Source organism: Pangasianodon hypophthalmus, chromosome 5, assembly GCF_027358585.1.
Source record: "Pangasianodon hypophthalmus isolate fPanHyp1 chromosome 5, fPanHyp1.pri, whole genome shotgun sequence".
Lineage (NCBI taxonomy): Eukaryota > Metazoa > Chordata > Actinopteri > Siluriformes > Pangasiidae > Pangasianodon > Pangasianodon hypophthalmus.
Genome location: NC_069714.1, coordinates 26,395,268 through 26,422,120, shown reverse-complemented (window position 1 = coordinate 26,422,120; position 26,853 = coordinate 26,395,268). Strand labels below are relative to the sequence as shown.

At 38.2% G+C, this 26,853-nt stretch overlaps 1 protein-coding gene across 1 annotated transcript in view; it reads left to right on the top strand.

Annotated features, from left to right (window-relative positions):
• The window catches only part of ube2e3 (ubiquitin-conjugating enzyme E2E 3 (UBC4/5 homolog, yeast)), a 58,320-nt gene that overhangs the window by 26,992 nt on the left and 4,475 nt on the right, over positions 1 to 26,853 (top strand). Inside the window, exons 4-5 of the mRNA XM_026912955.3 lie at positions 16,232 to 16,364; positions 22,577 to 22,724. Coding sequence (XP_026768756.1) covers positions 16,232 to 16,364; positions 22,577 to 22,724 — 281 coding nt within the window. The remainder of the gene's footprint in view (positions 1 to 16,231; positions 16,365 to 22,576; positions 22,725 to 26,853) is intronic.

The following is a 26,853-nucleotide window of genomic DNA, read 5'->3' as shown; positions in this document are numbered from 1 at the left end:
GTGTGTGTATGTGTGCCTGTGCCTGCATTAAGCATGCTCATTGTTGTGTCTCTGCTCTTTCATGCCTGTGAAACACTCGACGCTGCTCCGTCATCACACATCGTAAACACTGAAGTGTTAAAAAGCAATTCAGCACTTCAACTATCGCATCCCATCAGAATAAAAGGTGGAATGGAGAAGCAGTAGATAAAACGTTTCTAAAACAGCTTGTCTAGCTCTTACACAGTAATTACACCCTAAAGCTGGGATATGACAATACTAACCTAGAGTTCTGTTAAATTCTCAATTCTGATTGGTCAGAAGGTGCTGATTCATTTTCTATAACAGCAGTTCCGACAGTCTGTAATTCATATCATGCATTAATATTAACGAGCTCCTTCTAATACGGTAGCGTTTCCATAGTAACAACTCATTAGATGCTCCACATTTCAAAACAGTTTTTAAAAATGTGTATATTTGTTCAACTTGTGAAGTTTTCTGTGAGGAGATGTTTATTTAGTATTATTGGAAGGAGTCTCCAGTGTCAGTGCTTTGTAAAGCCAGAGGTAAAGCTGTACCTTTACAGTTTAGCATAACTGCTATAGCATAAGTGAAAACTGGAACTGACTTGTCTCACAGACGTTCCACAACATTAAATATAACTGTACTATATGGATAAAAAGTATGACGTGTCATTCTTTAATAAATCTAAAAAATGTTCATTGGCGTCAAATTGCTGTAGTTTAAGAGGATGTGCTGTCAGAGGAAAATAATCAACTCTGGGGTTGTAACAGTAACTCCGCTTTGGACCGAGATGGACCACATCGCACCATCCCATCGTTGATTATTTCGCTACTACAGCACTCCTCAGGAGTGTTTTATTCCTTACTTATTATTATAATCAGTATATAGTCATATAACTTTATAACTTTGAGAGCGATTGATTATTGTTGTTAAAAGGAATGCAGATAAAATTGCAGAAGCAACTCTACGAACCACGGCTCTGCGGGATGGCCTGATGATGATGATGATGATGATGATGATGATGGCAGTGGCTTATCCTATCTGTTTGTCGTCTTGAGTTTGCCAAACACCATCATTATACAAACAATGATACTGCTTGCACTATCCACAGAGTGCGTACGTGCGTGAATATCTGAGCTTGTGTTTGTATTTCATATCATGTGTGTGTGTAAATACAGACTGAGGCGGTATTGACTTATAGAGCTTACAGTCTCCCTCGTAGCTCAGTCTGTGCTGAGTGTTTTTCCCGTCACTGTATATATTACTGTGATACTATGGAAATAAACAGACAATTAAACTGTCTTTCATTCTGAAATAAATATTTGTGTTTAATATAAGCTCGGGTTATGGCAGTAGCTCCATATAGGCCTACATGATACACACATTGAGCATCGTGTTTACAATTTAATATGTGTTATTTCATGATTATTTTATTTCAAGGTAAATGACAATGTTTGGTTTTTAGTTGTATATGAAGGTAAAAAGGGGTTTTAAGACGTGTGACATCACGTAGGCATCTCCGTGGCCTGACAGAAAAGTCTAAACCCTGTACACACTAATGTGAGTGAAATGACACAGATGTTTCTTGAATTCTTTGGCTAAATAACCATTACTACGCTTCGTTGTAGGAAAGATACATCATTTCTAGCACACTTGATTTTCACAGATTGTTTTCAAAACTTGAGCGAAAAGAAGAATCTTAGAAATATTTACATGAAGGTCAGAGTTTCCTAGTATTGGGTACGTCCCCTTTTTGCTTTAATGACAGTGCTCACTCGAGCTGGCATGGACTCCACACGTTTGTGCAAAACCTTATGATCCATTTTAGATCAAATCCATCAGAGTGTCAACTCATCACACGCTTCAGTAGGAGAGATCAGACATGAGGAAAATCTGACCTTTTGTACAACATGGTCAATATCACACATTTGCTTACATTTAAATAAGGACCTAGAAATAGTGCAGAATCTTGAATATGAAATATTCAAGATATTGAACATTTACTTTCTTTGTTTTAAATATTTCAACATTTTAAAACCTTCTATTTATTTCCAATTTAAAAAAAATAAAATCCCAGATTTTCAACTTGGCCTCAGAAGTTTGGACCCCACTCTACATCACGTGCAAGTAGTTAACAGTTTCTATTCATTTATTTGAGTCGCTGTTTCGTGTCTGAATCTCAAATGCCGGTTGTTTTGTGTATATAGTGCACTTCCTAGGGCTGTAACACTATCTTGTACCCTGTGTAGTGAGCATATATAAAGAATAGGAAGGCCTATCTGTGTTGAAGGCTTTAAAAAAACAATTCTTGCATAAAGACTATTAAAAAGATACATTTTTATATGGATCTCAGGGAAGAAATTTAAACTAGACCTAAATATCAGTAACAGGAAAACATTACTGTGGGTAATGTAACGTTAAAAATGAATACTGACGATTCTGATATTCATTGTGTAAGAATAAAGCGACACCTTCATTTTGTGACTCTATTATCGTCGGCTCAGTAATATATTTCAGTGCATGTGAATACTAAATGTAATGTGTGCGTATTTGTTTTCGGGGAAATTGCTAATAATGCTTTATACAAGGCCAATGATGTCTAATTAATGGCACTTCAGTTTGTTATTCCTCATCTGCACTCAGGTTAATGATGACAGATCCTCCTGTATATCAGCTGTTATTGATCACACTGCTGCACAACGGTCACCTCACTGTGCAATGAAATAATATAAAACACACACACACACATTCACTCACACACTGTATTTCACTCTGGAGTGTGGCATCTCTGTGTGAATGAATAATAGACAAATAAATTTTGTTGTTGTTGTTGATTATTTTGTCATCACCACGATTAAACATTGAGCTATGGTGTAAATGAAGAGTGTCGATACACTCTCTTTCTTCTCATCTTGTCTGTCTGTATCTCTGTCTCTGAACGGATGTGATGTCAGGCCACACACACACACACACACACACACACAAACACACACACACACACACACACACACGCACACTGGCCACTTGTGTGTTAATAAAACTAGCTTGAATGTGACATTTGCAGAGAGCATGTTAAAGTTCACTCAACGTCATAATTACAGAGCGACTGCACCCTTATTCTGCCTGTCAGATTCATAACAGTGCAGGGCAGAGATGGTGGTATGTGTGTGTGTGTGTGTGTGTGTGTGTGTGTGTGTGTGTGGTGGGAGAGTGAGAGACAGACAGACAGTGCGCTGTAAGTGTATAGCAGAGCCGTTGGTTTAATTCAGAGAGAAAGCCGAGGTGATGGTGGAGTGTGTAACATCGCGCCGTGCTGTGTTCAGCAGCAGATCGAATGACCGTGTCGTTTATTCACAGTGCTCTCTGCACGTGATTCTACTAGAAGGTCAAAGCTTTTGAAGAATGTGATGAACAACATTTTATAGGGAAACGAAGTGGTAATTTTATCACCTTCTTACAGACAGACAGAGAAAGTTTAGTCATTTTATTTCACAGTGTCCATCGTTTTATCATTCTATAATATTTACACACTGCCGAGCCTGGACCTTGATAACACAAATGTCACATTATTTAAATAATTTATTATTAATTAGGACACGGGAGAATGTCCATATACAGAAAAATATGTAGACATGAGATTAAGAGACAATGAGAGACTCTCTTAGATTAAGAAAGACCAAGAGATACTGTCTGAGATTAAGAGAGACATAAATATATACTGTCTGAGATCAAGACAGACATTAATCTGAGATTAAGACAGACACAAGGAGATATCGTCTGAGATTGAGACAGACACAAATAGATACTGTCTGAGATTAAGAGAGACATAAATAGATAAAGTATAAGATTAAGAGAGGCATAAATAGATAAAATATAAGATTAAGAGAGGGATAAAGAGATCCTGTCTGAGATTGACAGAGACATAAAGAGATCCTGTCTGAGATTGCGAAAGACATAAAGCGATACTGTCTGAGATTGACAGAGACATAAAGAGATCCTGTCTGAGATTGCGAGAGACATAAAGAGATCCTGTCTGAGATTGCGAGAGACATAAAGCGATACTGTCTGAGATTGCGAGAGACATAAAGAGGTACTCTCTGATATTGAGAGAGACATAAAAAGATCCTGTCTGAGATTGACAGAGACATAAAGAGATACTGTCTAAGACTGAGAGAGACATAAAGAGATACTGTCTGAGATTGAGAGAGGCCAAAAGAGATCTATCTGAGACATAATGAGCTATAGTCTTGTGTTTAGAGAGACTATTTCTAAAGAGACTGAAATTGTGAGAAACAAGGAATTGAGAGATATATATATTGTTATTACAGAATAAAAATGTTATTGCAGACATCAACCAGATAGGTCTATAAAGGCAGACAGCTTGAGATTGAGAGAGTCATAAGGAGATACCGGGGGAATGAGAGACATAAAGAGAGACGCAAGAGCGAGAGAGAGAAAGGTGTATAAATTGTGTCTTCAGAGGGATTTAGTTGAGTCTGCCTTGTGTAACATTTAGGATTCAGTTACTGAGACTCCCAAGGTGACCGGCAGAAAATTCTTTCTCTCTCTCTCTCTCTCTCTGTCTTTTTGATCACTGTGGATTTTCAAGTTTCCTCCCAGCAGGGCCTGAGTACCCTGGGGAAGGTGCCCTAATAATTGGCCTTCAGGTTGCATTAAAGGCAGACGTGTGTCTGGAGGCGCTCCAGCCCCTCTCTATGACCCCCCAAGAGCCAGCCTGATCCAGCCTGGGGGATTATGGGTACAGTGTATGTGTTTGTTTTGGCGTTGTAAGGCGAAATGTAAGCTCCAGCAATAAGCCAAGAGCCACAGGATAAAAAAATGAAATGCTTTAAGCATGGCTGTCATGCAGCAGCTGTATGAGAAGAGGTGACCATCAGACTGCAGTGGGCCAACAGCGTGCTCTGTAAACACATCTGTGCTGACATTCAAGCTGTTATTTCCCCTTATAAATAAATAAAGGAAAACTCAATGAAATACTTCTCACATGCAAAATAGTGTGCAGAGTAAATAAATAGTCCAGTGTGCCAGAGTGTGCTGTTTCTAAGAGCTTAATGAGCTAGATAAATATGAAATAAGCTCGACCTCGGTGCCACAGAGAAGAGTGCTCAAACCAGACGGAAGCAGATTATAGACAAATCAGTGTGAATTATTGAAAACAGTGAGAACATCAAGTATCTCCTGACTTATTACTGATAAGCACCATATTTTACTACACAATATATGTTTTAAACCTTCAAGTTCTTTAGCTTCTTGGTGCCTTTTAGTTTAAAGGAGGTTACTGCTAATGAGAACAAATTGTTGAGCTATTATTTATAATCAGAAAGGTGACTTCGGTTACTCTTTTGCCTTGTAACTTGTAGAGCTCACTTTAGTTAATTGCATTTCCAAATTAGCATCGCGCATACTTTTTCAGTCAACAATCTACATGACGTCCTTCCTTCATCTTTATTTTTTATAAAACTCAATCCGTCACCATTCAGAATGTTATAGACTGTATCTAAAAAGAGATGTCATTTTTAAAAAAAAAAAAAAAATATGTAATATAACATTAGTTAAGTTCTTTCCACATGTAACTTTGCTTTCTCCATCTTAGCTAAACACAACACTTTGGATGGAGTGCTGCACAGAGTATATCACAAGAACTTTTGTATGAAATTACTCGTATGTACAATGCCCCAACTGAATGTTGTTTCTCAAAAAAATAAGCTTACAAAGCCACAGTAACTAGGGCGTTAGGTTATTGATATCTAGGCAAAGTTACCGCGGGAGGGTATTGCTTGCTATCAAAAGTAATCGTTAGCTAAGGTTACTACAAGAGATCCTTGACAGCTAACTGAAGTTACTACACAAGATTAATGACAGCAAGTTTGTTAAACTTACCACAGGCGTTTGTTGATGGCTAGCTAAACTTACCAGTGGAGTTCACTGATACCTTTCGGATAGATTTCTGTAAAGCTGCTTTGTGACAATGTCCACTGTTAAAAGTGCTATAAAAAAAAATTTAATTGAATAGCTAGCTAAAGTTACCACAGGAGTTCACTGATGAACTAGCTAAGGTTGCCGCAGTAGGGCATTGATAGCTAGCTAAAGTTACCACAGAAAGTCATTGATAGCTAGCTAAAGTTACCACAGAAAGTCATTGATAGCTAGCTAAAGTTACCACAGAAAGTCATTGATAGCTAGCTGAAGTTACCACAGAAAGTCATTGATAGCTAGCTGAAGTTACCACAGGTCAATAATAGACAGATGAATTTATTACAGTAGGTCTTTGATGAACTAGCTAAAGTTACCACAAGAGGTAATTGATAACTAGCAAAAGATACCACAGGAGGTTATTGATGAACTAGATAAAGTTACCACAGTAGGCCACTGATAGCTAGCTAAAGTAACAACGGGACATCATTTGACAGCTAGCTAAAATTACTATGCAAGGTCACTGACGAAGCTAAATTTACCAGAGGTGTGATAGCTAGCTAGAGTTACCACACAAGGTCATTTGACAGCTGGCTAAGTTACACGGGAGGCTACTGCTATGGGTTAAAGTCGAAAACAAATCTCAATGTTAGGTTTTGTTTGTACCAAATGAGCACATATTCAAAGACTAACTGTTACAATGTTTGCATTGAGATTGAGAGACATAAAGATATGCTGCCTGAAATTAAGAGAGACACAAAGCGCTAATTGTCCTGCATATGTAGGTTTGCAGTGCGTTATGAGCATGGTGTGTTCTGTAATACTGAAAATAAACTTAGGCAGTGGAAAGTGTCATGTGAGTACACGGGAACTCAAGAACAAACAAGAATGTATGTTTTTTTTTCCTTGTCTTGTTCTTGAGAATTTTGCACAATTCAGCAGAACTGATGCAGTCCCATGGAATAATCCACATTTCAGTCGTCTCAGATCACTCTTTCTGAACACATCCAGACCTGAATGCTTTTCTACACTGAGACATAAGCTTTTTGTGAGTTTCCTCTCCAGCAGTAAAGGTTAATAAGTCAGCATGGCCATTAAAGTGCTTACTGGAACAGAGTGGGCTGTGAGAGTGTATATAAAAGTCTAAGTGAGAACATTTCAAGCACATTTTAAGTTATGGCATCCCTAACCCACTGTAAACTCTGGATTATACAACGTACTCTCGCACATTTACTGCAGGAGCTGCACACTGAGGGCTTTCTGCCTTCCGAGAGGTCAGACCTGTTTTGCAGCTGGGATCCTGTCCAAAAAATCTGCCACTTACACACTCACTCACACCCAGCGTCTATTCTGTTATATAACTCTGGCAGGGAGTCAGGCGTAATTGCTTCATAAACGCGGTTTGGATCTCAGCTTCCCCAGCTGGGGCTCAGGAACACCTGAGGGGTTTCTCCTAAATAAATCGCCTATACACACCCTGAGACAGCCCGACATTTTTATTAGCAGGAGGTATCAAATTTGTTGCCTGTTGCAATCTAACATAATTGGCGTCTTTTGTCGAAAATAGACTTACGGCAATAATGCGCAATAATCCAACTGCTATACAATCACAAGGTTATTTTGTTTGTAGAACTGCTGGGGTTTTTGACTCCACACTTGTTGAACACCTCCTGGAAATAGACGGCTTGTCTCAAACACTTGTCTTTGATTGAATCTAATCTGCGAAACGCATTAGGTTTATTCTTACATTAGCAATCATGGAGACAACTAGCACAAACTACTAGCATACTAGCCAGTAGAAGCTATTAGAAATGTGTTGTGCATCTTGTACATGGCAGTAAATGATTGTGCCTTTGATCTGAATTGTGGTGTTTCTTTCAAGAAGCATTTGGTATGATTTTCCCATGGCTCTGGGAACTGGCAGTCAGATGGTGCGAAGTGGTTGTGGCAGATGCTGATGCTGAGTAGCGGGAGTGATGGATGCTAGAAAAGGGCAGAGAAAACAGTGCTGAAATGATGAAATCACGAATCAGGAATGATCATGTTGCTGGATAAACCGAACCCACTAGAAATGCGTCCAAGCTGGTTTTTTTTGCTGCACGTAAATAAATAATTAAATGATGGCTGTCTTTCGAATTGTGGCTTCTCTAGTGCTGGAGCTGTAGGGCTTAGAGCATTCAGCAGCTGCAGGTAGGTTTACACAAAACTGCATGAGATCTGTAGCAGCCTCAGTCTGTAGCAGTTTCAGTAGCTTCCGTGCCTGTCAATCTCGCCAAAGGAGGAGTGGCTTCCTGTTCCAGGGTCCCCGGTTTGTTCCCGAGCTCGAGTTTGAAGTGGCTTCTGTGCGGAATTTTGCGTGTTCATGTTTTGCATGAAAAATTTGTTATTATAATATAATTATTTGTTATAACAAATTATAAAAGTCTAAAGAATTTATGTAGCGCTAAGACACTTTCAAAAATAATGAAATATCAGAATAATCACCATTTCAGCATTAAACAGTAAATCAACCAAAATTTGCCTTTTATAAAGGCAATAAATTGCTGTCTTTTCTAAGGAAACTGACTGTTAGGTTGACCAAGATTCTTGGATGAATGTGCATTGGAAAAAAAAAAAATTCAATCAGAAGTGTGATGTTGTATATATTCCTTCATATAATCCATTGCTTACCACAAAATACAAAAAAATTCTCTGTAACAAACAAATATTTTTTTAAGTTTGGAAACCTATTTCTCTTTTCTATGAGCATTCTAATGCAACAGGCATAAAATGGACATCTAGGACAAAATTGATAGAGGAATGTAGCATGAGACTTTTACACAGTATTGTGTGTAGTAGGTGTGAATTATCTCATCTCAGAAGGAGAGATACACACCTTTAACTGCTTGGCTCACTGTGTCTTGTGAACACCCAGCACTTATAGGACGTTCTTTCTCACTCAAGAACAGGAGTCATTGTTCTGTGTTTCAGGAAGGTTTCTGTTTTGGTTCTCCTGAATATGGCTCCTTTACTATTTACCTTGCTGGAGAATTTGACATTCGTTCTAAAGCCGAGTGTGTGTGTGACAGGGCTGGATCAGGCAACGTGGCACTTTTCTCCCAGACTTACTGACATGCTATCGAAGCCTTGTCAGCCTGTCAGATAAACAAGCTGTTAAAAAGATTTCTCTTCTCTCTTGTTGTTTTCTTTCACTGAAGGACATAGATAGCCCCATTACTTCAGCAGCATGATTCAGTCTGACGTGAGTTTTTGTTGATTTTTAGGGTGTAAAGTCATGGTTAGTTTGTCATTAAGAGATGTATAGCAGGCCTGCAAGCTGTCTTCTCGTTTTGCTTGTTTTTAAGTCTGGCTTTACTCCGTATTCATGAAGGATTCTGACTCTGGAGCTTCTCCATGTGTAAGAGGTGTGAGGAGACAGACAGCCCAAGTGCTTGTGAATCATTCCCCTGGCTCAGGGGATTAATGATAATGAACACAACTTGTCAATCGATCACTGGTGCTTTCCTCTTCAAGTAATCCAATTATTTGTAGGCTACAGTTTTTCCTCAGCAGTCGTGACTTTTGTTCTGGGTCTAATAACTAATCATGTATTTATTAGTTATATAGATGCTTTGAATACGTGAATCCAATCCAAGCACAGAGCTGAGTGGTTTTATATTGTTTTATATTTCTGTATTAATCATGGCTGAACGATGCAATATTTTACAGAATATAATGTTTTGAGTCTGATTTCTTACCCTTTTATTCACTGCAGCTCTTTGTTTGCATTGGTAGCACGATAACTTGCAATCATGCCACCATATTTCACTGATAAGTTAATAGGCTTTAATATTTTTTAAACACTGACAAAATTCACAGTGCCAGCGTTTTCAATCAGACAAACACCATCCATCAAACACCAACATCCTTCACCACTCATCATCACTAGACGTTCTACACCAGTCACATCAGAAACCACCATTAAACACCAGCTTACAGACCTCCAACCTTCAACACCAACCTTTCTCCTTCAAACACCAAATATTCCACTGAACCCCAAATATTTTATCAGACACAAACACCAAATTTAGCCCTTTAGGCATACACCAGCATTCTTCATCAAGCACCACCAAAAAAAACTCTCTTCTCTCAGTCAAGATTAAACACTGTCAGATACCATCAAACACCAACATTTTCCAGAATTCACCATCATACATAAATATTCTTCATCAAATACCAACATTTTCATTAAACACCAACATTTTCCATCTAACATCAACACATTCCAGAATTCACCATCAAACACAAATATTTTCTTCGGTATTCCATCAAACTTGCATCAAACACACTTCAGTATTCTTTATATCATTTTCGCTCTCCATCAAACACCAACACACACCAGCGCTGTTCATCAAACACTATTATTCTCCACTAAACACCACCATTTTCCATCAACCACTAACACACTGCAGTATTCCTGTCAAACACCAGTGTTCTCCATCACATTTGCCATCAAACTCCAACACACTCCAGCATTTATTATCAGACACTAGTATTAGCCAGCAAATACCAACATTTGCCATCAAACACTAACACATTTCAGTATTCTTTATAAAACACCAAATTTTCCATCAAACACCAACACACTCCAGCATTTTCTCATCAACCACCAATAGCTATTCTCCAAGAACCACCAGTACTCTCTACCATTTTTTCATCAGACTCCAATACACTCCAATACTCTCCATCGAACACCATTATTCTCTCGCAAGCCATGCCCCCAAGTACGTCTTAGGACTGTGAATGGCAGTGATTGCATTTCAGTGTGGCACTAATGAATTACATTCACTTCTAAACAAAGTCTTTGTTTAATTCATAAAAAAAGCAATCCCGTGTTGATTGTTTTTCACCAAACAGGTCAAGCAACTTAAGAGCAATGCAGTGAAGGTTTGGCATGTAACTAATGCGAACAAATGCTGGTTGTGTATTACATTTCACATTATGTCAGTGGTGTGATTTTAAGGGTTGGGTAAACATTTGCACTCAGCTGCAGTTTTGTATCATTCAGTTTATCAGGATGTGATCATTTTCTTCTCTGCTGTTTAGATCTCATCAGAATGAGGCCCACTGACAGCATAAACACAGTCTCAGTTTCCTTATTTGTTCTTCAGCGTTGTGTGTGAAGCCTGGTGTCGTGTTTCTCTGGGCCTGTGTGTGTTATCACATGCTAACTGTAAGACTGATGCTGTAGATAACCGTGTGCTTACGGCAGGGATGTTAGGTGCTGACTCGGCTCATGCCTGATCCAGCAAAATGCTACTCAGAGTGCATTTCTCCCTGCGACGACTCGCCTCGTCTTGGGAAGTGATCCATTAGCTGTGGTTCCCGGAGCCTGAAGAAAGACGTCTCAATCCACTCTCATCTTGGTCTTCATGTCCTCTTGTACTTTTTTTCTCTTTTTGACAAAGTTATTTTGTTAAGTATACTCATTTTTGATTGGGATTGGCGGTTTTAAATGCAGTGCTGCCAAAGCAATGGCAGGGGAAGTGAGGGGTGGGCCATCTAACCAAAATGAGGATCAGAATATATAATTTGTGAATCATTATCTGCCAACATCAGTTATGTATTTTGTTGATACATTGATAAATTACTGTACATCATGGGCTTGTTCAAAGTACTGCAGGCCAATATTTAACCGTACTTCATCACAAACTCACTTTTTAAATATACTTCTGTTGCAGTGTACCTATTTTTTAACGGAAATGCAAAAACTACACAACAAAATTCTGAATTTCTCAGTCTTCTTGAATCTATTATCTTAACTGATGACTTCCTTTGGTTGTTTTTGACACTAATGTAAACTTTATTTAGTTTTTATTTAGCAGTAGTTTTAGTAAAGTACTCTAGTTTGTGTCTGTCTGAGAGTCTTTTCGAGAATTTGGGCTAGGTTCCGGTGACTTACGTAAGTTTTTGAAATTTTTTTTTGTATATGGCTTGGAATAGATTTGATGTAACAAGTTGGTGGGAAATTACAGCATTTATTGGTGGAAGATAAAATATCAATATTGCGATAAATTATGCAACAGTAGGCTTTTCTGAGAGTATCACTGTCGAACTCCATTCATACTCAGAGCTTCAGTTAATTTTCACATCAAACATCAGATTAGGGACACAATATGATCTCAGTGTTGGTGCCAGACAGACTGGTTTGAGTATTTCAGAAACCTCTAATCTCCTGTGATTTTTCTGGAAAAAGACCAATCTTCTAATGTTCAGCTGTCTTGTTTCATTGATGCTGTTCGCAAGGCAGCCTCAGATTCCTGACAGGAGTGGAACCTGATGTGGTCTTCTGCTGTAGTAGCCCATCCACCTCAAGATTCAGCATGCTGTGCATTCTGGGATGCTTTTCTGATCACAGCAGGTGTAAAGAGTGATTATTTGAGCTCCTGTGGCCTCCCAGGAGATATCAGAAATACTCAAACCAGCTCATCTAAAATTAACAACCATACCAAGATAAAAAAAAAATCACAATTTTTCCCCCATTCTGATGTTCGATGTGAGCATTACCTGAAACACTTGACCTGTATCTGCATGATTTTGTGCATTGCGCTGCTGACACATGATTGGCTGATTGGATAATTGCATGAATGAGCAGGTGTACATGTGTTCCTCATAAAGTAACCAGTGTGAGTGTTTTTGTATTGAATGTTTCATTTTTCTTCTTAGATCAATTTTTCACCGATTTTTTTGTCTTTCTCTGGTGATCTACTAGTGAACATAAATATTAAGAAAGTTGGATCTTATCCTGATTATCTAGCCTGTTTATTGACAGCAATACCAGTAAAGCCCTGTTTAACTAAGCTATTGATGTCTGCTTAATTTTTAACCATATACAATTAATCATACATTTAAACTGATAGTATTACTTATGGGAATTTTTTTTAACGTCTTCATCAGTGAAAAAACTAATGGTAATAAGAGTATACTTTATAACACACTGCATTTTTATTACTGGATTTAAGATGCATGACTGAAAGTTAGAATAAGGGTCATTAGAATGATTGATATTGTATCTCGCTTGTCTGACTTTGCAGGCTCTTCTCATCAGAGAAGATGTTGCTAATGTGCTCAGCCTGTTGTTGTGGAAAAGTGTTTTTTATTGTGCAGTCAGAAAATTTTCATTTGGACTTATTCTGAATGATGTCTTAATTATAGATGTGCAGTTACAGTTTAAACAGCATTGCTGGAAGTCAGGGCCTGACCAGTGGGTAGTTTTGTTTTTTCAGTCATTAAAATTAGGTTGGGTCAGATATTTTAGGATGACGGGTAATTATTCCAAAGCTTTTTTTTTTCCCTGTCTGTGTGCTTTGCATGTCTGTCTCTTTTATATCAGTGCATGTTATTCCTCCAGTCTGGAAGCTGCATTGTTTTTTTTTTCCCTCCTGTCTCATGTCTGTACAGTCACAATCATTTAAGAAGGCGCCTGCTGAGCCCACCATCAGAGTGCATGCTGCCTGCATCCAGGAGAATGCCAATGGCTCTGATTGAACACCGTTATCTTCCTCTCTCATCATATCTCTTGTGATATGTGAGGCTTGCAGTGAGCCGTTAAAGGTTTTTGATGCCACGTGGCAAGAATTTTTGCACATATACTATGTACAATGGTGTCCAGACATCTGAGTCAAATAAATTGACCTGTGCTTTGCCACAATATATTATGCTGTAAGTGGGAAACAATAGAATTTATTGGTTGAGGTGCTAAATGTAAATTCTAAATGTAAGTTAGAAAAAAGATGGAAAAATTATAAACGGACCCTGAAGCCCTGTCTTTGACCCATTAATTCCAGCAATAGTGTCTTTGAAAAACAGACAACCTGTAGACTGTAAGGGTATTGACTGTCTATGTTTATTCAAGCCTGGAGTGCGTGGACAAGAGTTTTGAGATATATATATATATATATATATATATATATATATATTTTTTTTTTTTTTTTGCAACAGGAAGTGACCTCAGTATAGGGGTCACATGAAGAACTTCAGTGCTCCATAGAGAATATTAGTATAGCAGTCTGAGAAAACTTTACACATAGTGGAATTTTGAAAATTTCTGCTTTTGCATGTATCTCAACAATATGGTAAGAGCTCGCATATTAAAAAATGACAAGGGAGAAAATTGAATTTATACATTTTATTCTTGCAGTCAAACTGAATTAATTAGACTTGCAGGATGTCTGTTGTCTACGGCACATATCTACCCAACTATTTTATCAAAGTGTGACATTCACTGTGTGAGGAAATTTGCGACATCTTTAGGCAGACAGACTCTTTTTACCACCGTAATTTATTAAACTGTCTCCTTATCCAACGTTGAGAGCCTAGGCAAGGTTAGAAAGTAAATAAATATATTGACATGACATTTAAAGTTGAGCTGTGAAAGTATGTCATCGGCAGAAAAACCCAGTTTTGGCCGAAAAAAAGCCAAATTTTGTTGCCTTTTGGGCCCTTTGACAGAATTCAGCCTCTATGCCATCTGATGTGTTTTCCCAGACCGCCACTCAAATAGTATATGAAAGGAGACCAGTAAGTAGTGACTACAGTGATCACGTATATAATTAGCCAAGTCGTTTTTGTTTATGTAGCACATTTGAAGACAAATGTCTGCAAAATTTCTGTACTGTAAAATTAAGTTAAATAAAGCAATAAGAGACAGAAAAAGACAGAAAATTTTAATTACACTGGGACTGCCTTATGTTATTCCATAATCTTAGAGCAGCAACATACACAAAACGATATGACCAAAAGTATGTGGACCCCTGTCCATCACACCCATATGTGGGCCTTCACCAAACTATTGCCACAAAGTCAGAATCACACAATTGTATAGAATGTCTTTGGATGCTTTAGCGTTACAATTTCCCTTCACTGGAACTAACAGATCCAAACCTGTTCCAGCAAGACAATGCCCCTGTGCATAATGCAAGCTCCCTGAAGACATGGTTTGCCAAGGTTGGAGTGGAAGAACTCAAGTGACGTGCACAGAGCCCTGACCTCAATCCCACTGAACACCTTTGGGATGAACTGGAACACTGACTGCACCCCAGACCTCCTCACCAACATCAGTGTCTGATCTCACTAATGCTCTTGTAGCTGAATGAACACAAATCCCCACAGCCACGCTCCAAACTCTAGTGGAAAGACTTCGCAGAAGAGTGGACGTTATTACAACAGCAAAGGGGGACTAAATCTGGAATGGGATGTTCAACAAGCACATATGGGTCTGATGGTGAGGTGTCCACATACTTTTGGCCATATAGTGTAGAATACCAAATTGCCTTTGAACCATGGTTGAGAATGTGCAGTGGTTAAACACTACTGAAAAGACCATCTTAATGCTCTCGAGATGGTATGGAAGCAGAGAGGTTTAAAAAGGCAACAAAAAAACTTGAATGTCAGTTTTCTATTTGGCAGGTTTCCAGTGAAGGCCAATACAGGGGAGAGGTTATTCCCTTTTTTGTATTCATCAAGAGCCTCACAGCTGTATTGTATTATATTGAAACAGCTACAGTATTAACAAGATGGTCTGACAGGTTGCCATGTCAAGGGAGTTAAGAATAGTCAATACAGGCAAAAATAAACATGTGAATGATAGTTTCCAGGCCATCAAATGACAGGATGTGTTTAATTCCAGCTGTATTAAAGGTGGGAAAACCTGGAAATAACATTCTTATGGCCACGGTTATTTACTTGTCAGATTTCAAGCCAGAATTGAAAGAAAAAAGACAGAGCTTGTATGAGAGTTAAAGCAATCAGAAAAAAACTCATGAATCTGTCATCTAAAATCACACCAAGTGTCTTATCAGTTTGTGCCTGGAGTGTGGATGGTGATTGAGAGGTCTGGCATGAAGAAGCTCTTAGATAGAAGGAGGATCAGTTCTGTTCTGTCACGATCGAGTTTCAGATGATGGGGCTCTCGGAAGAGGAAGAGAACTCAGACAGTCTGATATATTCTGATAGACTTGAGAGATGGATAGAGGAACAAGAGATATAAAGTTGTGTGTCATCAGGGTATCAGTACTAAGGGAAGCTATGCGATCACTGATTACACTGGTTTAGTGTTGGAATGGGGACAAAATGTATTCATGAAAAATTTTGTACACATTTTCTAAAGCTGTTCTTAGTGGTACTTAGTACTATTTAGTCCTATTGTAGCAAAGTGAGAAGTGGCAACTAGCTTGAAATAATCCCTGGTGTTTCTCTCTCTCTCTCTCTCTCTCTGCGTGTGTGTGTGTGTGTGTGTGTGTGTGTGCTGTTGCAGTGCGGGACCCAAAGGAGATAACATCTACGAGTGGAGGTCCACCATCCTGGGTCCTCCGGGCTCTGTCTATGAGGGTGGCGTGTTCTTCCTGGACATCACCTTCTCCTCAGACTACCCCTTCAAGCCTCCGAAGGTAAACATGTCATGTGTGAATCTGCACTTTGTCATGGGTTTAGGTAACAGTAGTACTGATAAGGTTACACTTTGCTGGTTGTACCATACTGCCTCTGCCTTTGCCATTTGCTTTATAGCTAAAGACTGTAGTGGAAACATGCAAAAAGTTCCTGTAGGGGAAACTTGCCTAAAGTTCCTAAGTACCTAAAAAGTCTCCTGTGGTGGAAACATGCCTAAAGTACCCGAGTTCCTGAAAATTCCCATTTGGTGTAAACATGCCTAAAGTTCCTAAAAATATTCCTGTTGTTGAATCAGGCTTAAAATTCCTATGCTTAGAAAAGTTCCTGATTCTCTCAAAGGGTCCAGAAAAGGCTCCTTTGGTGGAAATGTGTCTAAAGTTCCTAACGTCTTGAAAAGGTTCCTGTATTGGAAACATATTCTAAAGGTTCCCATAGTGTAAACGTGCCTAAAGTTCCTGACTGTCTGAAAAGGCTCCTTTGGTGGAAAGGTGCTTTTAGACCTTCTGTTTTTTATGCTGTGTAACATCTTTTATGCTGTGGACTGTCTGCACTTCCTCCACTTTAACCATCAAGGGCATGTGTGTTGAATAATGTTTGCAGTCAGAGTGTGGTTATGTTTAACACTGTTTTCCATGCTGTCACTCTTCACTAACTCCAGCAGAGTCCATATTGTAGAACACATAGAGGACTATTCGGAGTCAAAATCATGTGGTAATAATCGTGTCATGTGTTAAGAGATTGTGTTTGTGTAAAGATGAAGATCGACAGTAGTGATAAACAGGGTATATCCTTACTCTCCACTCTCTTCCTCTGATCTGAAACAGAGCTAACAATCATTTATGAAGTCATCTTCTGCTGGTTTCTGATGGCTGGTCTTGCTCGGTTTGTGGTCCGCTAATGCGTACTCGTCCTGCAGATTGTGGCTAGATGAAGGGCTGATGGGAAATGGGCAGAAATGTGAGAAAAAAGCAGGATAGTTTTTTTCACTGGGAGAAATCCCTGAAACTCAGCAGCCTGTTCTCCCAAAGCCCAGCACTAAGAGGCTCATGGGAGCTCGGGGATTGAGGGTTGAGGCTGTTTGGAGAAGCTGAGGAGCAGCTGGGTGATTTTTCAATCTGCCTCTGTGATTTACTGTGTTCCACTCCCTTTCTTTGTCTTCCTCTTCATTTCTCTCTTTCTTGTTCTCAGTGTCCCTTTCTGTCTCTTGCTACCCTGTTTCTCTTCCTCTTTTCTCCCTTTCTTTTCATTATTCAGGAGTTTTTACTGATCACTTGTGATTCTCTCTCTCTCTTTCTCTCTCTCCTCTTCGCTCCCCCTCCTTTAATTTTTTTCTCCTCTCTGCCATCATCTTGTGCTGTGGTAATGGTTTGTGTAAGGCAGATTATAGCGTGCTGTAGTGTCATGTTACGCTAGACAGTTATGATCCAGATGCACATTAAAACTGATCTAGGGTTAGCTCAAAGCCCTCCACTGAACAGTGATTGACGAATCATGGCTTAGCAAGCCGAGCCACTGAAGTGAAATGGTGGTGATTTTTTTAATAAGGTGTGACTGCAAATTAATTTAGAGGCTACAAGAAAATGTAGTGGGTTAATATGTTTAGTCCACAAACAAAATATCTTACTATGTTGTAGCCAGAAGATACCAAAGTCATATCCAAGAGCTGTGTAATGAGCCCATGAATTATTACACTATATGACCATCACACCCATATGGTTCTTCCTCAAAGTTGGAATTGTATAGGATGCATTACAATTTCCCTTCACTGGAAGTAAAAGGTACAAACCTGTTCCAGCATGACAACAACCCTGTGCACAATGCGAGCTCCATGAAGACATGGTGTGTGAAGGTTGGAGTGGAAGATCTTGAGTGTCCTGCACAGAGTCCTGACCTCAACCCCACTGAACACCTTTGGGATGAACTGGAACACCGACTGCACCCCAGACCTCCTCATTCAACATCAGTGTCTGACCTCACTAATGCTCTCGTGGCAAAATCTAGTGGAAAGCCTTCCCAGAAGAGTGGAGATTTTTATAACAGCAAAGGGTGGGATGTTGAGATGTTCAACAACATATATAAGTGTGGTGGTCAGGTGTCCACATACTTTTGGCCATGTCTCAATACCAGTTGACTCATCTTCATGCTTAAGTTACTTTGGCCTCAGTGGTCTAATTCAATTGGTTTCTCATTTTTTTCAATCATTTAAAAATACAATAGCCACCAGATAGATCTCGGGAAACCTAATTTGTCGACTTAATATATTCATTTTCAGCCACAGCTTATTAAAAAATAACCACCATGTCCCCTCAGCGGCTTCGGAACATGCACACCAGATCGTCGAAATCCCAAACGTCTTGGGCGTGGGGTTTACTAATTTACCGTTTGTGTTTATGTACACAGTTATTGTAATCCTGTGCTTAGATTATTTGGTTAAAGGAATACTGATTAAATGTTTTTTCAACATTATCTCCGTGTGTCGCATCTACAGCATGTGGGATTACCAAGAACAAGAATTTTCATCCTGAAAAACAAGCAAAAGCTGTTTATTCCAAACTCACTTATAATGGAAGTCAAAGAACAGTTGTTGTTTATTAAGAAACATTTATACCATAGCCCTGTTGAATTCACAGTTCTGATTGGGCAAAAGGTGTTGTATTAAAAAATTGCAAAAAAGAAATACTGGTGAAGGAAAGACTGTTTATAGCTGCTATAACGTAAGTGATAATGGAAACTTACTTGTTTGTAGATGACCCACAACGTTAAACATAACAGTAAATGGATTAAATATACAAGATAATTAAAGATTGTTCTTTAATGAATGCATAATAATAATTGTTTGGCAAATTGCTTTGGTATAGGAGGAATAAAACACCACACAACGTGCTGTTATTGGAAAATAATCAGCTTCGGGGAGGTAACAGTAACTCGGTTTTATTCCTTATTTAAAATAAGAGATTATATAACTCGGAGTACAACAGTTAGACTCTAATTATAAAGGCGTTAGGATGAGACACACATGAAAGAAAGTCCTACCAAAGCTGTTCTGAGTTTTGTCCAACTTCTCAGTCTGGAGCAACACAGTAACACACTTTTCCTGAGGTTTTTCTGGTGACCTGTGCATCATCCACTGTGTGTGGAAATGGAGACACTTGTGTTTTTACATTAAAATAATAATGCTAGATTGTTTGTTTCTTAATTAGCAAACTTTGTATTTTTGTGAACCTGAATGAAATGATGAGGAGCTGCAACAGATGGAGGAGGACAGGAGACAGAGGGAAAGCGACCTGCCGAGGCAGGCAGAAGGTACAGCTGCCAGGTTGGAAATAGAGACGGTGGTGGTGATTTGTTAGTGAATTAGCTTCCCTTCGCCCCTCTGTGGCGAAGACGTGCATCTGTCTTGTTTTTCCATTAGATCCACCCACACGATTTGATGATAGTGTTTTACAAACATGTGTGCTTCACAGAAATTATTTATTTTTGGAGTTTATACCATAGTGCGGTTAAATTCTCAAATCCATTTGATAAGAAGATTCATTTTATACAAACGCACGCCTCGGACAGTAGTTCCAGCTGTTTAAATTAATGCACTCATTCTAATATGTTATTGTTTCTATAGAAACATCTCATTCACGTGGACTTCTATGGAGGACACTTCACGTAATCTAAGTCTAATAATAAGCTTTTCTTTAAACAAAGAAAAACATATAATCATTGATGTGGTGATGTTTTTGGTTCAGAGACATTTATGTAGCATTTATAACTATAAACAACTGTTTACAGTTGCTATAACGTAAGTAGTAACAGGAACGTACTTGTGTCTTGAACATTCTACAACATTACATGTAACTATATATACAATAAAAAAATGTGACGTGCCCTTCATTAATCAAATAAAAATTTTAAATGTTGCCAAATCACTGTGATAGGAGAGGAATAACACACTTCGAACCGTGTTGTTATATTAAAATAATACATGCCAGGGTTGTGTGTTGTTATTTTCGTATATTAGTATTATTTCGTAAATTATTATTTCGGATGTTACTTAACAACTGCGCTTAGACTTCCATTATAAGCGAGTTTGGAGTAAATAGGTTTTCTGTACAAGGAAGTGTGTCGCAATTCTCATTTATGGCAATCCCACACACACAGGATGTAAAAAGTTGGACTTTGTGCAAGTTTGGGCATGTGGGTATGTTTAAGTAAGTGTAAATGAGTATATGTGGATGGGCGCTACAGTTAACAAACCTGCTCCTGCTTACAAGTTGCTAAACTCGGCTTATTTTCATTCAGATCTAGATTAAAACCTTGGTGCTGTTATTAAAGGTATAATTTAATAAGCGCTAAATCCAGCAGATTTTCCCTTTCTCGCTCTTCTCTTTCTATTTTGTTGTATATGGTTGTGGCACACACCTTGTTAATCAGTTTTTTAAATGAGTATACACTTCAGGTTTTAATTTGTTCATGCTCGCTGACGTGGCAAGGGTTAACGATGATGGAAATAGGATTAGGTTAAGCTGCTTGTATTTCATTAGATAAATACGCTTCCCATTTTAAGTTTGTTAATGAGACTGTCACCTTTGGCTCTTTATTGAAAGCCATAGACGATTTGTATATATCGGTATATCCACATGCCAAATTACACATTTTTTTTTTTTTTTTACACATCATGATTATTACCTGATTTTTATTTTGCTACACAATCTTATTCACAGTTGCTAGATGAATGTTTAAACTTACCTTAGGTGACAGCAGTCCTAACACTGCCTTCTGGATGAACCTTTTATATCATGAGCTTGTTAACCCCAAAATGCTGAAATTGTCCAATGATAAGGGTTCCATTGCTGTAACCCTTTGCTGTAACCCCATTGCTGTTTGTAAGTGTTTATAAGTACGTACCTTCTCTGAGAGTGTTTGGTTGAGAATGTTTTCGTGAGAGTGTTTTTATGACATAGTGCATATATTATATGGTACTGGTATTGATTGGAGTTTGATGGAGTGTGTTAATGTTTAATGGTGAACATTGGTGTTTGTTGGTGTTTGATAGTGTGCGTTGGTGTTTGATGGTGAATACTGGTGTTTGTTGGCATTTCATGGCAAATATTGGTGTCTGTTGCCATTTGATAGCGAATGGCGGTGTTTGATGGTGAACCTTGGCATTTGTTGGTGTTTGATGTTGAACTTTGGCATTTGTTGGTATTTGATGATGAACTTTGGCATTTGTTGGAATTTGATAATGAACTTTGTTGTTTTTTGGCATTGATGGCAGATATTGGTGTGTGTTGGTATTTGATGATGAACTTTGGCATTTGATGGTGTTTGATGTTGAACTTTGGCATTTGTTGGTATTTGATGATGAACTTTGGCATTTGCTGATATTTAATGATGAACTTTGGTGTTTGTTGGTGTTTGGTAGTGAACATTGGCATTTGTTGGTATTTGCTGGTGAACCTCGGCGTTTGTTGGTATTTGATGATGAACTTTGGCATTTGATGGTGTTTGATGTTGAACTTTGGCATTTGTTGGTATTTGATGATGAACTTTGGCATTTGCTGATATTTAATGATGAACTTTGGTGTTTGTTGGTGTTTGGTAGTGAACATTGGCATTTGTTGGTATTTGCTGGTGAACCTCGGCGTTTGTTGGTATTTGATGATGAACTTTGGCATATGTTGGTGTTTGGTAGTGAAGATTGGCGTTTGTTGGTATTTGATGGTGAACTCTGGTATTAGTTGATGTTTGATGATGAACTTTGGTGTTTGTTGATTACTCTGGTGTTTCTTGGCATTGATGGTGGATATTTGTGCTTGTGGGATTGCGATGGCGAATATTAATATTTGTTGGTATTTGTGAACACTGTAGCTTGATGGCATTCGTTGGGGAATGTTGGTGTTTGATGGAGAACATTGAAATTTGTTGGTGTTTGCTGGTGAGCACTGGTGTTTGTTGGTGTTTGATGGTGAACACTGTGGTTTGATAAAGAACGTATTTGTTTCAGGGAGATGTAGGTGAATGATAACAATAGTGAAATGTCCTGTACATGTCGGGTGATTACCTTATGGAGAGTGTTTTGCAGATTATTGGTGATGTAGTATGCTGCTGTATGAAGATGAAAGTTATTTTTTGGTGTTTTGTTGAGAATGAGAGTGTGTGGGGTCTGTGTTTATGTTTCCCTGACCGTGTTGTGCCCTTGTCTCTCCTCCTGATCACCCAGGTGACGTTCCGTACACGGATCTATCACTGCAACATTAACAGTCAGGGAGTGATCTGTCTGGACATCCTGAAGGACAACTGGAGTCCAGCACTCACCATCTCCAAGGTCCTGCTGTCCATCTGCTCACTGCTGACGGATTGTAACCCTGGTGAGTTCACCAGCACATTGATATTACTGTATCACGATAAAACACAGAAGCGAGAACACGGTAACGGTGTAAACACCACACAGACGTAATAAATGTGTCCAGTTATACGTAGAAAATAATACATTGAAATACTGCACTGAATACTAGTGCCTTAACAAACACACTAATGCTTTTAATCAGCTTCTTTGGTTGGACAGAGGCAGATCTCATATACTCCATGAAGATAACATGCCCATAAAGATTTGAATATAAAAGCAATATTATGCAAATAATTCAGTGTCACGATACAGATGTAACGAAACCACATGACTAACGCTGCTGATATTACAGTGCAACACTAAACACAGCACTCAAAACTAATGTGTGTATCTCAGTACTCAGGGAACTAGCACCTGTTTAGCTAGGCAGTATTTTAGATATTTTCGTGACATCATAATTTAGGTTTGCTGAGGCTTTGCTAGCAAAGCTCCAACTATAACATACCGCAACATGGAGGAAAAACTAAACAACTGGTACAAAAGTCTAAATGAATGTCTAAATAATTGTTAAGTGAGTAACAATGCGTCTATAAAAGCACTGATATCTGATATCAGTCAGTATTAGCTGTTAGAAAGTGACATACCTGCCAACCTTCAAGAATCGTGTATCGGAGCTCCGTATTTCAACATTGGATTATACATGTATGAGTTATCACTCAAAATATGTAAAAAGCTCACTATTTTTTTGTCCCCAAAAAAGTAGATGAACTGATCAACATATGAATCTGGAATGATTGACATTTTTGCTGGTGTTGGTTTTGAATTCTCTGATATTAACTGAGCCCCTGGAATCCTTCTCCTCATCTCACATTAGTAATCATTTACACGATGCTCTCGTCTAGAGATGATTATCCCGCTTGAAAGATGTGGCCTTGCTGTCTGTCAAGGTAAATGGAGAATGTGAAATAAAATCTATCAGTGCATGCTCAACTTAGCTGACATTAGACACGTATAAAAGTAACATCAGTTAACTTGATTTATTAAGGATGCACCAGAATTTTGGCCACCGAAAATGCTCAAAAACCGCCAGAAAGAGAAAAAAGGCTGGAAATCTTGACCAAAAAAGATGGGTCTACAATAAAGTGTCACCTCTAACACTTCAGAAAGAAGTACTCCCTTCCTTTAGCAAAACTATGCATTAGTGCACTTTTGGGTTGGCAGTTCTGCAGTCAAAATGACCTGAGCCTCATCTCCATAATGTAAAAAAAAAAAAAAAAAAAAAGCTACTTGGGTTGGTTAGAGCCATATTGCAAAAACAAATCTTTCCACTTTCAGTAGAAAATTTTAAATGGGTCACTTTGAGAGATATAAGCGTGAAAATAGTGAAGCACTTTTCCGTTTAAAGATAAGCTGTTATTAGCAGGTAAGCTGGACCGAGACAGTTTGAGGAAGTGTTTCATTTGGCCTGTTTTTATCACCACTTCTGCGTGATCTAATTTCAGACGTGGGCTCGACTCAGAGCGATCAGTAACTAAAAACAGCCAGACAGAAGCTCAATGTGCATTTGGCCTCGAGGCTCCAGTTTCAGATCCTCAGTTAAGGGCGTGTGGTGCTCAAGTGTGTGTGTGCGTGTGTGTGTGCGTGTGTGCTGTGCTGCGTCAGCTCTGAGGCTTTAGAAACTGAATCATCATGCAGCTGCTCTGTTTTAGCTCTGACTGTAGAAAAAGTTATTTTACTGCATCAGTCATGGACGGACAGCATTGTTAAGATGGTATGCACATACATCAGAATGTATTTAAAAAAAAAAAAAAAAAAAACTTATCTAACCTTTTGTGAGCTTTAATAACTTTTATATCGCACCTAGCAGGGGTGGACAAATCATAAATTCATTATCTGGCCCACAGAGAACGTCAAAGCTCCAATGTGCTTGTCCAGTTTCATGTAACGCTTGCATGGAAATTCAGTTATCTTGGCTAAAAAGCACTAAATACGAAAAATAAAAACGATGAGCTAATAATTATTTGCATTAATACAGACTATGGGAAATAAACGAGAATGTCCCTGAGAGGGAAAGTCACGTAGCTGGAGTCATTATCCTCTTTTGTTAGTGTAGTGTTTGTGACTTTGACAAAAAAAATAAAAACGGCAGAAAGTCTTTGGCTATGAGTTCTCATCATAAAGCAGTAATGATGTTATTTGAGTCTGGCGAGAATCTTCATTTTTGCTCTGTGAAGTGTTTAAATGCAAGCTGACTGTGTTGTGCTAGCATTAGAGGGTTTTTTTTTCCCTGCTCTGTTTAGTCACTGTTTCCACGTGCGTTTCATATTCCTGATTCTGGAAATATCATCCAGCATCTGTTCAAAGCTAATTAATATGTCTCGTAAAAATAATTCCTACCAAGAGCCAGAACACGTCCTCGCTTCGAGAAAAATATAATGAACCAAATGGAGCACGTTACGCTTAAACAAACATAGCAAGTGAAAAGTTTTACTTGGTGAAGGTCAATAATGCTAGTGTTTTTGCTCATGCTAGCGAGGCCCACAAGGCTGTGTCCCATTTCTCTGTTTGGGGTTTGAAAGGGTGCTCACATGTGCTTCTATGCAATTTAAATGCATCGATACATATTCCAACACAGTCTCAGACTAGAAATCTTTTTGCCTGTATTAGCGAGGACCAATTACAGGAAATTGTTGAGAGTTCAAAATGTTGAAGTCATTATTAATCAAACAATAATTTAACAAAATTAGTCTCACAGTTTAAGCTAGCTGATTGATCTTAGTACAATCAGTTATTAGCGATGGCACGATACCATGTTTTCTTTTCTGATACCAAGACTGATACTGAAACCTATGACAAATATATCATATATGATAATTCAGGTTATTTCTATGACATCACAATATGTATATCGATATATAAGCTTTCTAACAGTCTGCCAGCAAAATAGTAGTTTTATTAAAATAAAAAATAAAAAAAACCTTAAAAATACTTAGTGTGACACTTTTATTTATTGTGTACCAAAGTAAATTAACACTGAAGAGTTTGTTAAAAAAAAAACTGTAAAATTTTACAAATGTCAAAAACTTGAGCAAATCTGCTTCCAGAGTTTGCAAGTTTTATTTAAAAAAATGTAAAAAAAAAAAAAAATAAATAATAATAATAATTAAATTTAAAAATAGTAAAAAATATAGTGTATCGTGACATAATTTATCACAGTATAATTTTTTTTATATTGTCATATCACCTAGCCCTATACATCTGATATTTTTTTCTTTAAAAGCTGCTCAGATTTTTTTTTTTTTTTTTTTACTGAAGCACTTAAAAATACAGCAAAAGCACAACTTATACAAAACCACAGCTTTTTAATTCAGTAACTTGTTCACACAAAAATCACTTCCACTGCAAATATAATAAAGTATAAAATATAAATGTAATAAAATCAGTCCTGCCAGATCAAACCTCTCTGTATCATTTCCCATTTAAAAAAAAAAAAAAGTTTTTGATTTTTGCAGGATCAGATCGAATATATCTACGATATCCGATCCACCATTTTATGCTGGTTTTGGCCAGATACCAATCCCGGGTATCAGCTCAGTGCCATCTCTCTCTCTCTCTCTCTCTATCCTAATTTTATCATTCGATACAAAGCTTCTGTGTACAAGTATCCTGATTTTGACACGGTCCATTAGTCATATTTGTCTTTGTGATTGTTTTTGCTGAAGGAGCTGACAAAATGACTCAGAGCTTCCTGTCTCCTCGTCAAAATAGACTAAAGTTTAAGCATCATTTATCAGCACAGCACATTTTATAAAATGAAATCATTACCTGGGAGCTGTAGTCAAAAATAAAAAGATAGAAAAATCACCAAGTCACAGTTTCTGTTCAGAAAAGCTGTGGAAACATTTACACTTCTTTTATACTTTTATACTACACTTCTCAAGTTAGTGTTTAGTGTAGTATAGAATATTGCGATAAAGGTTGTGTTGTTATGTATGAACCAGCTTACATACCTTCATACGCTCGCACAGTGACACACACACACACACACACACACACACACACACACACACACACACAAACTCAGCTTGAAGATTCTCCACAAACTTTTGATAGCAGTATTTGTGTGAGAGGCAACTGGCATGAATCCACAC